Source organism: Engystomops pustulosus, chromosome 9, assembly GCF_040894005.1.
Source record: "Engystomops pustulosus chromosome 9, aEngPut4.maternal, whole genome shotgun sequence".
Taxonomy (NCBI): Eukaryota; Metazoa; Chordata; class Amphibia; order Anura; family Leptodactylidae; genus Engystomops; species Engystomops pustulosus.
Genome location: NC_092419.1, coordinates 8,882,390 through 8,894,061, shown reverse-complemented (window position 1 = coordinate 8,894,061; position 11,672 = coordinate 8,882,390). Strand labels below are relative to the sequence as shown.

Here is an 11,672-nt window from a genome sequence, read left to right as displayed (position 1 = left end):
TACAGAGTTTTTATTTTCATCCTGTCCCCCCGGTGTGTTATAATGGTCTCTCTATTTCTCTGTGTTGGATGTTATTCATGCAGCGATGACATTGTTAATAAAAGAAACACATTTCCCGTACAACATTTTATGTTTTGGGGCCATGACCTAAAGCTGGCAACGAGCTGAGAGGAGTCATGTGACCTGCTCGTATACTTTATTGTTAGGTTTTATCTGGTTGATAATTATAATCATATTTACATTATATTAGGCAATACAAGTGTGACTCTGACCTCTGATATGAGCCTCTGCCCAAACATGTTGTATCAGTGCCCATTACCTGCCAATATATAACTACAGAGGAGCTCAGCACAGACAGAACTATAGTCCCCGGGACACAGGATGGCTCTGAGCATTGCAGCGACGCTTCTACTGACCACTGGGGTCACCCTACTAATCTATCTTATAAAGTGGTGGCATGGAGTCAAGCAGAAGAACCTACCTCCAGGACCTACCCCTCTTCCCCTACTTGGAAATATCCTACAGATCAGCACCACTGAGCTACCACGGTCTTTAGTAAAGGTAAGTACATGTAATTGCCCCTTTTACCTATAAAACTGTTGAAATTGCTCTAAAGTTCCTGGAGATCCAGGAATACAAATGTGAAAGCTGGGCAGTTAGTTGGATTATATATAACCGCAAGCTGCCATATGCCATAAAGAACTAGAGAATACTAGGTATATCTAAATATGGATATATTAGATATAAAGGGGCACATTTACTAAGAGCAGTGTCCTGTGTACTATGTGCAGTGTGTACTGTATGCAGTGTTTTATGTGCAGTGTGTGTACTATGTGCAGTGTGTACTATGTGCAGTGTGTACTATGTGCAGTATGTACTATGTGCAGGGTGTGTACTATGTACAGTGTGTACTATGTGCAGTGTGTACTATGTGCAGTGTGTACTATGTGCAGTGTGTGTACTATGTGCAGGGTGTACTATGTGCAGTGTGTACTATGTGCAGGGTGTACTATGTGCAGGGTGTACTATGTGCAGTGTGTACTATTTGCAGTGTGTACTATGTGCAGTGTGTACTATGTGCAGTGTGTACTATGTGCAGTGTGTGTACTATGTGTAGTGTGTACTATGTGCAGTGTGTACTATGTGCAGTGTGTTCTATGTATAGTGTCCTGTGTACTGTATGCAGTGTGTACTATTTGCAGTGTGTGTTCTATGAGCAGTGTGTACTATGTCCAATGTGTTCTATGTGCAGTGTGTACTATGTGCAGTCTGTACTATGTGCAGTGTCCTGTGTACTATGTGCAGGTTTGTAATCTTCACCAAATCTCCTTCTATATCTAAAATAGGGTCTACCCGATGGACATATCTCCCCCAAAATGATTGGTTTTTAAGGGGAGGGGGTGGTTTTTCACCACTTGCCTCAAGCAGAAGAATTATAAGGTGCACCCCTGCCCCCCTACACTTCCAGTTAGGCCAGGGGTGTCAGGAAACAAGTGAACACTTTTATGATGGAACTGGGAGGAAGCACAGTGTGAAAACCTTTAAAAAATAAAAATTAAATACATATAACAAAAACCATTTGTATACATGCTTTCTATCTCTTGGTAGTTGGGTGAGAAGTATGGACCTGTCTACACCATCTACCTGGCAAACCTTCGGGCGATAGTTCTGATTGGTTATGATACTGTGAAGGAAGCCTTGGTGGACTGTAGTGATGCCTTCAGCGATAGAGGAGACACAGGAGCTGGAAAGTTTCTTCAGAAGGGTCTTGGTAAGACTGATAAGAAAAACAGCTTAAAGCTTCTACTTGTCATTGATCTTAGTTTAGTACACAATGAGGGAAGCCATTGATTAATCGGCAGAAAAATGTAAATCTGACAGTGTCAATCTTGTTTTTATCTGGTATCCTCCTGCCATCAGCTGAAATTTTTGTTGATGCTCATCACTCTCTGTAGCTCCTTTCTGGTGTAGACAAAATGGTGGCTTACATAAGACGCTGTAGTCAGAATGGTGGCTTACATAAGGCACTTTAGTCAGAATGGTGGCTTAAAGTTGAAATTTGTAGAACAGAACCATCAAATCATTTTCCCCTACTGGCTATAACTACCAGTGTCAGATGGACCCATCAGAATACCAGATGTTCCTCTAGTGGGCCAAGACTCTAACCCAATGCTTTCAGCACTAGATAATGTAACATCCATGCCAAAGTCATCCAAAGTCTTTTGCAGAGTTTGGCTTAGGTGGTATTAATTTTCTTTTGTGTTTTGTGTATGTGAACTGTGGCCAAGGTTTCTTTGTGTTAGGATTGATTGAGCCACACCCAGCTCTCTGCTGCCCAGCCCTGTTTAACAAGGGTTACTAGAGTAATTGATGGCCGATCCAGTTAGCTGCTGGGGGCGCCATCCAGGAAATCCTTTATATACCTGCCCAGTTCCATAATACCTTGCTTGTTCTACTATACCTTATACCCTTTCTTATTGTTGCTTGTTTTCTATTTGGTATTTCATGCATTCAACATCTGCTACGTTTACTCAACCTCTCGATTCGGTACTTCTCTGCCATCTTGGTTTTTCCAAAGTTCTGTCTGACTTTGCTTGTTTGTCCGTATATACGTTGTTTGTCCATCTGTGTTCTTGTGTGTATGGGGGTCTATCTCTGGCTTCATTCTAACTGTCTGCTCCTCCATCCAGCAGCTGCCAGACTTAGTGAGTTGTCCCATTCCACTTCACAGTCTCTCATGGTCTGTTAGCAGGTTCCAGATAGCGGGTTTACCCATATCAGGGTGATATATCAGCTTCAGGTACGTCTGTAGCCTGCAGAGACATCACAGGTTGAGTTCTCCACTGCCAACCCAGTCTGACTGCTTGTGCTACGTAAGGTTGTGGTCGCACTGTTATCGTGACAGGTATCGGACAACAACCAAGTTTGGTTTTCTATTTCTTGAAGGAAGGAAGGAAGGAAGGGCCCTAGAAGGAACCCCAGAATGAAACTGATTACTATAATGGTGAGCAGTATGGGTAGAGTGAGCATCCCAGTATTTCTATTCCTGAACAAACCCTTTAACTTACAGGAGTTGTTGCAAGCAATGGAGAAAGGTGGAAAGTCCTTCGAAGGTTTTCCCTAACAACTTTGAGAAATTTTGGAATGGGAAAGAGAAGCATTGAGGAAAGAATCCAAGAAGAAGCCCAGTTTCTAGCTGAGAATTTAATGAAGGATAAAGGTGGTTCAATATAATGTTCATATTTTTATTATACCATATACAGTGAGAGCAACATCTAACCAACCATTTTATACTAAATAACAGACGATTCCATTAAGCCAACATATATCACACGACTCGCTGTTTCCAATGTCATCTGCTCCGTTGTGTTTGGTGAAAGATTTGATTATGACAACCAAAGATTCGTGACTCTCTTGTCAAATATTCAGGTTCTTATTCACTTGGTCAACAGTCCTTTGGGGCAGGTAAGTAATCACTAGAATTGATATTGGGGGAAATATAATTAACTTGGTTTTTCAACTCAACTCAAGGGTTTTTCCTCTGGCAAACATTTTTACTATATTGACCTACCATGTACCTACCGCACCTACCACACATGCAGTGTAGGTGGAAGTCATGTGTCTTACACTTCCACCAATCTGATGTTGAGAACCTCTTCTGTGGATCTGATTTCAATCATTTTAGTGTAGTGCAGGGTATGACACTGTTAGCTCCTGAGAGGCTTTCTATTAGGTCATTTCTTCGAAGGATTCCCGGCGGCCTAGTGACGTCATGCGGAATCTTGCCGCCTACAATATACAGCAGTTACATTGTTGACCATAACCCTGAAATAACAGACTACAAAAACACCCTCTCTTTTTTATCCTATTGACATATTACATTTTTCCAATCCTCATCTTTTTGGCGGGAAATATACAAAAAAGACTTTGAAGAAGCCGAGTGACATGATGTGGGATTAAAGCCAAACCAGTAAATGTAATCCATTATAACAGCTTCCCAACTCTAGACAGCGTTGAGGCATTTTCTAAGTAGAGTGTAGGGAACTGGTTCAGCTGAGTGAGAGGCTTATGATTAGTGCCGGGAAGTTAGAGGCCCTTATGGAGACTTTGCTAGTTAAGGTCACCTTGTAGGCCTGTGGGACCTTTCAGTCAATGATGCACATAAGTTTTCCACGGTGAGATAAGGAAAACCTCTCACTAAGCTAAACCAGTTCCCTAAACTCTACTGACAAGATGCAAAGACATTGAAACAGCCCGGTGAAGCGTTGGGGATATTAAGGGGGTTGCCGACAAAGTAGCCAAAGTAGCCATTCGCGATCCAGCGCGCGCGTTCTCAGTCGAGCATTCGGGTCTTCCGGCGATTCACTTAGGTCGTGCGCCCGATGTCCACCAGGTGTCGCTGCTGCACTGAAGTCCGCTGGAGTTCACCGTCCTATTTTGGGTGCAGGTAAGCGTGTGTCAAGCTACACATTTTTAAAAAAAATTCTGCGGTTTTTCCAAATCCATCAGGTTTCCCGACAGCCACGCCACCCGATTTCCGTTGCGTGCATGCCGGCGCTGATGCGCCACAATCCAATCACGTGCGCCAAAAACCCGGGGCAATTCGGCGCAAATCAGTAATTTTTGGGAAACCCAACGAAAAATAGCAATTCGGACCCTTAGTAAATGATCCAAAATGTTTTCCTTATCCCAGCCTGCAAAAACATATTTGCATATTTCCCAGAATCCCCTAATGGAGTTACAATAGGCATACGTCTTCTCATACCTACATGGCGGCTCTAATTTTCAAGGTCTTCGTAAGTAGAGTTCTTACTTCCAAAAATCCATTCATCCACACAAGTGTATGTAGACAAAAGAATGCCAGCTCACCCCTCCTCGAGATCTCCTTCAGGCACAGGAGCTTCTGGACACCCATCCACCCATAGCCGACTGGTAACAACGTAGAAATATAAAAAGGACCAGCACTTCACAGAGGAAATCCAAGAAGGATGTTGCCAAACAGATTCCTTTATTCATGTAAAAAGTGCATAACAACACGGGGAAGAATCAACGTGTTAACGCGTTTCAACACCAAGCACTCCTAGAGCTCTTACTTCTACTACTACTTCCCTACACATTTATCCTATTATTTTGATGTCCTCTTAGCTTTTGAATATCTTCCCAACCATAATACCCTACATCCCTGGTCCTCACCAGAAGATCTTCAAAATTTTGGATGATATAAGACTGTTTATTAGAGAGATGGTGAAGACCCACCGGGCCACCCTGGATGAGAACTGCCCTCGTGACTTCATCGATTGCTTCCTCATAAAGATGAAGGAAGTAAGTTTTTTGTTCATATATTATTTTAATCTCATATACAAACAGCTCAAAGCTTTCACTATTTCTAAACAATAAGACAATATTAGATTTTTTTACATTTTGCAGGAGAAAAAGAATCCAGACACCGAATTTCATGAGGAAAACTTAGAAGGGACTATATTAGATTTATTCCTCGCTGGAACGGAAACTACAAGCCTGACCCTGAGATATAGCTTTCTTATACTCATGAAATATCCAAAAATACAAGGTAAGAACTTATTTTTACAACTTAATTCCTCTTTTGCACAGACTCCCCCCCCCCCCATCTACCAAAACTATATTCCAAGAGCCACAAGATTCCTATCAATTTTATTAATGTTAAAGAAAACTTGTCATCTGGTTTTACCCCAATAAACTATCAGCCGCCTCAGGTTGGGAGTGAATATTCCTTTTATAAATTATCTCTTTTGAGTCAATATTTGTCCCCCAAAGTCAGGCTGGTAGTTTAGTGGGGTAAAACCTGGTGAAAGGTTCCCTTTAAGTAAGTGGAAGAACTCAAAGAGAGATTTTTTAAAGATTATGGAAGAAAAACAAATCCTTATGACAGAGGATGGCACAAAGATTTGTGGCTATCTTAGTACTTAAGAAATCTTGTTTGGTTCAATCAATAGAGGATCAGGAGTCATTTGGATCTTCTTGAAGGTATGTACGTTTATTGCTCGTATACCAGGAGGCAATAACCCATCACCGCATGATGAACAGGATCTTGACTAAAACAAGTATCAATATACATGGGAGGAGATTCATTATGGCTTCTACGCCAGTTTTTTGAGCTTTGTCCTGGGCTTTTAAATCTCCCTGTGCCACCAGTTTCGGGCTTTGTCTACCCTACACACCACAATGGGCATGTCAAGGCGGAAACCGGACGGGGAGTGGGCCAGGCGTTCATATTTACTGCAGTCTCCATCATAAAGCCAGTGGAGACTATGGCAAAAAAAACTCTGCCAGTTCCGATTTGGTCTAAAGTTCGGAGCTGGCAGAGTTGGCACAGGAGCCTCTTATTGCATATGGGTGCGAGCAGAGGGAGACCGTACTCCCACATTGTCTTTAAGTTCAAACGAAAAAGAAAGAAGACATCTGTAGTTGTATGGAAAGTAACGGGACATATTGGGGCACATTTGCTCACCCGTTCCATTGACGCTGCCGATTCGGAATGTCCGACGAAGATTCGGAACTGCCGCGATTCACTAAGATTGTGCGTCCAATTTCCTGTATGTGTCGATTCCCCACTGAGGTCCGCCGGAGTTCACATTCTTCTTCCCGGTGCATGTAAGTGCTGAGCTTGCCATGCAATTTCATTTTTGAATTCCGCAGTTTGTCCGAATCAGTTGGGTTGTCCAACGGCCACGCCCCACGTTTGTTTCGCATGAAAGCCGGCGCCGATGCACCACAATCAGATCGAGTGCGCAAAACCGGGGCAAATCAGAGGAAAATGGAAAAATTCGGGAAACCCCACGCAAATAGGACCCTTAGTAAATGTGAGGCATAATTCAGTAATAATGAAGATGATATAGAGAATAACTAGACATGTAAACCATGTATAATGAGGATTGGAAAAGAGCACAATAAGGCATCTATCAACAATCTCATGTTATTGGTAGATAAAAACTTACTGGGTGTCCTGGCCATAGAAAAATGTTAATGCTTTTTCATTCAACCCTTAACTGTAACATGTAGATTCCAAAAAAAAGAAGAAATTCAGGCATTCAAGATCCATAATAAAGTCTCCTTGTTTCTTCATTCTTTAACATCGTGATACATCAAATTTGTGGACCCCAATTCAAATTATGCAGATTTACATGTTTCGGCTGTTTGCCTTGGTATAGACCTGTGACATGGATATTGACATAGTCACAAATTTATTATAAGCAAAACATGAAACTTTTCCAACATTACTCTTTGTATCTCTACATGATGCATCTTTGTAGATTGTTCCAGGGGGGCTGTGCCTTCAGTTTTTGTCATCTGATGGAACAGGACATTTCTGTCAGGCTCAGAGGTAATGGATCCTCTGAACCACCGCGGACGATGACACAAGCCGACACTTGGGACGGGAGTCTAAGTGGTACCTGGTTTTCACTAGAGCCTGCTGCAAAGCGGGTTGGACTTGCTGTGACTTGGTACCACCTGGTTGTTCCACAGGCGCGACTGGCAGCCAAAGTCGTGGTAAAGGAACATCAGGCAATCTCATAGTCGAGGACAGGCAGGAGGTCAGGACAGGTGGGCCTGGTTCAGAGTCAGGGACGTAGCAATAGGTCAGGGCAGATGGCAGAGGAACGTAGTCAGGAACGGAGCCGGGGTTACAACGGGGTTACTCAGTTTTCTCTAAGGTACAAGGCACAAAGATCCGACAGGGTGTGATGAAAGAGGCAGGTTAAATAGCTTTCTGGGAAAATGGCCAGTGCCAATTAAAGATGCGCTGGCCCTTTAAATTTTCTGAAGCTGGCACGCCTTAGGCGATGAGGATGCACGCACACAAGCCGCGGGCCGGAATCTGGAACGGGGACAGGTGAGTGGTTCCGGCGCTGCGCCAGTGGGCACTGAGGGGCACGGGAGAAACCGCGACCCACAATATGAGTCGCAGGAACACCCGTGACAATTTCTAAGCATGTTATCTTATCTTCCATTTGGAATATAGTTGTTGTACATGCAGTGTGATATGGAAACATTTAGTCTATGAAACATAAAATACCTCTCCTTTGTTATGTCCCTGTAAAATTCAGAGAAGATCCACAAAGAGATTGATAACATCATTGGAAAAGATCGTTGTCCATCAATAGAAGACAGGAGTAAGATGCCCTACACAGACGCCGTGATCCACGAGATCCAGAGATTTTCAGATATTGTCCCTACAGGAGTTCCTCATGCTACTAGCAAGGACACAACCTTCCGAGGATATCACATCCCTAAGGTTCGGTTTGTTGGTCTTGTCAACCTCTTCTCTTTTAACCCCATATTTCTACTCTTAGAGAATTATACTTTTGAACCTCATACTATCTACTGTATATCTAAGAGCATATGTTCTGATATCTATAAAGGCCGTAACTTCAATGGACACCCCATGCCAAGAAGTTGTGCTGAACATCTTTGCTCCACACTTCAACTTCCACCTAGACCTGAAACTTTAACAGAACTTCATATTTCATTCATTCAATTTTTAGGGGACTTTTGTATTTCCACTTCTGACATCAGTCTTGAAAGACCCCAAACAGTTCAAGAATCCAGAAGAGTTTGACCCTGGAAATTTTCTTTATGATAAAGGCGGCTTCAAGAAAAGTGATGCATTCATGCCCTTCTCCACAGGTACGAATATCTGTAAATATAAAGTAACGTCTTGAATTGTTCAATATCATAAAGTTTATTAAAGGAAACCAATCACCACGGATCTACCTATGAAGGTAGATCCGGTAGTAGGTGCATCTAACAAATGTAAGTATTGCCCTTTTTAGGGCTAATCCTTTAGTCCCCACAATCTTTTAGAAAGTTTAATGGCCTTGATATTCAAGGCCCCAGTAGCCTCTTTGATCCTCCTATCAGATATCTTCAGCGCACAGCTACAAGGAGCTGCGCGCACTCATCCACGAAGCCAGAGTTCTGCACATGAGCAGAACACAGGTCAATGGCTGCGCAATCTCTGCTCCAAAGCCGGAGCTACTGCACCTGCGCCGTGTAGCCTCAGCTCCGGCTACTCCACGCCCCAGTACCTCTTTAGAAAATTTGCATATCAAGGCCATTAAACTTTCTTAAAAATTGTGGGGTCTAAAGGATTAGCCTAAAAACGGCTATCCTTACATTCATTAGAATGCTCTTATACCTTTATACATAGGATCCACCTCACGTATTTTACTTCTTAAGAATTAAATTACATTTTAAAGATCATACCTCAGACTATATTTGTTTTGGAATATGCTACAATTGTTTCACTCCCCCACAGTGCCCCCATAGGAAAAATAAGGTATTACATCAACGCTATTGTAATCAACATTAGCTCTCGCTAAAAGGCCGGGTTACATAGCTGGTGACCCTTTACTCTATTAACTCAAAATTAACAAAAGTGGAATTTAAAAAGACTGTTACGGTTCTACAGGAAAACGCATGTGTATGGGAGAAGGCCTGGCCCGCATGGAAATCTTCCTCTTCCTCACCACCATACTACAGAAGTCGACCTTGGAGCCCACCGTAGACAGAAAGAATCTGAGTATAAGACCAGAACCCAACACCAATGCATCCAGACCCCATGTATACAAAATGAAATTTGTCCCCCGTCTCTGATGCGGAACAAGCTCTCACATCAGAGAAACTAAAATTTTTGGAACTTTGAGAACTAGAGGCTGCTTCAACTTTTGGTCTTTTCAATTTGAAAGACTGACGTTTTCCAAAAAGTTTTTTTGTTTTTTTTGTTTATGGTCATGGATGTCAATCAATATATGTTCTATAAAGTCATTGCGTACATGTGTAATTATGTTGTGTTAATAAATATTTTGGACCGTATTACGTTTCCTGTACAGTTTTTTGTTTTTCATAATGTTGATTTTTTTATAACGTTTTTTTGTTCTTGAGGTTGAGGTATATGGTCAATGCCATATAAATAGTTTTTATAAATATAAAGTGAAAAAGCCAAACTTATCCTTCTACTGCAAAGTTCCGGTTCATAACAATATTAGAAGTTTGGGTGCTGCTACGGGTTCGGCTCAACCCCACAATGTTCCCGCCATTAATCCCTGTGGTCAATGCTGGCACCTATTGTGGGGGTTAACTCTTTAAATACGCTTCTCTCTTATGACCTTAAGAAGTTTTGGTCTGGGGAAGAGGAGTGTGGAGGACTGAATCCAGAAGGAGGCCCAGTGCCTAGCGGAGAGATTCATGGAGCATAAAGGTATGAGGGTAAATACAGTATGAGGGTGACAGCAATGTATACACTATATAAGGCTGCTTAGACCGGCAATGGGGTTTCAGGTCCGTAAAATTATGATCCTGGATGGCCATCGAATCCCATTAACTTCTGATTGACCATTAACCCTCAATTAACAAGCGCTGGAGGCGCCACACAAGTTCTAATGAAAACTACAACATTGCGCCAACAATATTCCAGAGGATTCATGCTTGATCATGTCTTATTAAACCATCACCATATTTTGACTAAAGTCTCGATAGAGGGTATATAGAGAGCAATTGTGGTATATACTTACCCTTTGAGACAAAGCCTTGAGAAGAAGTGCTGCCAAAATAGTTAGAGGGTAGAAGGATACACAAGGTGAGGGAGGATATCGTGTTTGTAGGTAATCCTATACATGTAGGTTTTCTGGATACGTTAGAAGGTTTGGAAGGTGGGGAACAGTTTGACACATTTTGGTAGAGTATGGGAGATGCACGGGAGAAGTCCTGGAGATGGTTGTGAGATGAGCGGATGGTAATACAATGAAGCAGAAGGTCCTGTGAAGAACAGAGATTACGTGTGAGACGTTATTGGCTGATAAGGTCAGAGATGTGTAGACGGGACAGGTTTTGGACGGCTTTGTAAATCATGGTTAATATGTTAAACTGAATTTGTTGTACAATGTGTAACCAGTGGAGAGTCTGGGAGAGAGGAAAGTCTGAGGAGAATTGAGGAGAGAAATGGGTGAGCCGGGCAGCAGAGTTAAAGGGGTTATCCGGGTTTAAAAAAATTTTTATGGCCGGGCTGGGGAGGGCTATTTAAACACAATAAACATCTACTTACCTCCTCCGGTGCTGCCGATGTCCCGCGCCGCGGCTGGTCTTCTCCGTGCGCCGGTTTCATTACAAGGGCGCACAGGGAGCTTCCGGCCGGCCGGATGCTCCCATGCGCACCATCTCCCAGCGCTTACAATGCTGAGAGATAGGGACGGATGGGAGGAGCCGTCCACATCGCGGACCGGAAGCTACCTGTGCGCGGCTTCCGTGCCCCTGTAAACAAACAGGGGCACGGATCAAAGGGACCGCGGCGCGGGACATCGGCGGCTCCGGAGGAGGTAAGTACATGTTTATTATGTTTAACTAGCCTTCCCCAGCCCGGACATAAGATATTTTTTAAACCCGGATAACCCCTTTAAGGATAGATTGGAGGGGCAGTAGAGAGTTAGCTGGAAGACTACAGAGAGGAATGTTTCATAGAAGGCTGGCATAGGATTGATCTTTACGACTCTTAGTAATTGAAACTTGACATGCACCAGTGTAATTCGACTATAGCGTTACAACGAGTACATAGAATCAAATTTGGGCATGAACAGGGATCTAAGAGAGAAGACTAAGAGGGGACATGATTCATTTGTGTCCATATTGAGGAAAATTGA

The 11,672-nt window shown here is 42.8% G+C and overlaps 1 protein-coding gene across 1 annotated transcript; it reads left to right on the top strand.

Annotated features, from left to right (window-relative positions):
• The first annotated feature begins 334 nt into the window (after positions 1 to 334).
• On the top strand, positions 335 to 9,852 carry LOC140077736 (cytochrome P450 2C8-like). The gene is made up of 9 exons (XM_072125171.1): positions 335 to 561; positions 1,609 to 1,771; positions 3,071 to 3,220; positions 3,305 to 3,465; positions 5,146 to 5,322; positions 5,428 to 5,569; positions 8,085 to 8,272; positions 8,523 to 8,664; positions 9,449 to 9,852. Exons 1-9 carry the CDS (start codon positions 382 to 384, stop codon positions 9,631 to 9,633), a joined length of 1,488 nt encoding a protein of 495 aa, XP_071981272.1. The 5' UTR covers positions 335 to 381; the 3' UTR covers positions 9,634 to 9,852.
• Positions 9,853 to 11,672: the final 1,820 nt, after the last annotated feature.

Excerpts from the sequence above, each read along its gene's own strand:
- LOC140077736 (XM_072125171.1), top strand. The coding sequence starts at position 382 with ATGGCTCTGAGCATTGCAGCGACGCTTCTACTGACCACTGGGGTCACC. Across the intron at positions 562-1,608 it reads TACCACGGTCTTTAGTAAAG|TTGGGTGAGAAGTATGGACC; the intron begins GTAAGTACATGT and ends ATCTCTTGGTAG. Across the intron at positions 3,221-3,304 it reads GAATTTAATGAAGGATAAAG|ACGATTCCATTAAGCCAACA; the intron begins GTGGTTCAATAT and ends ACTAAATAACAG.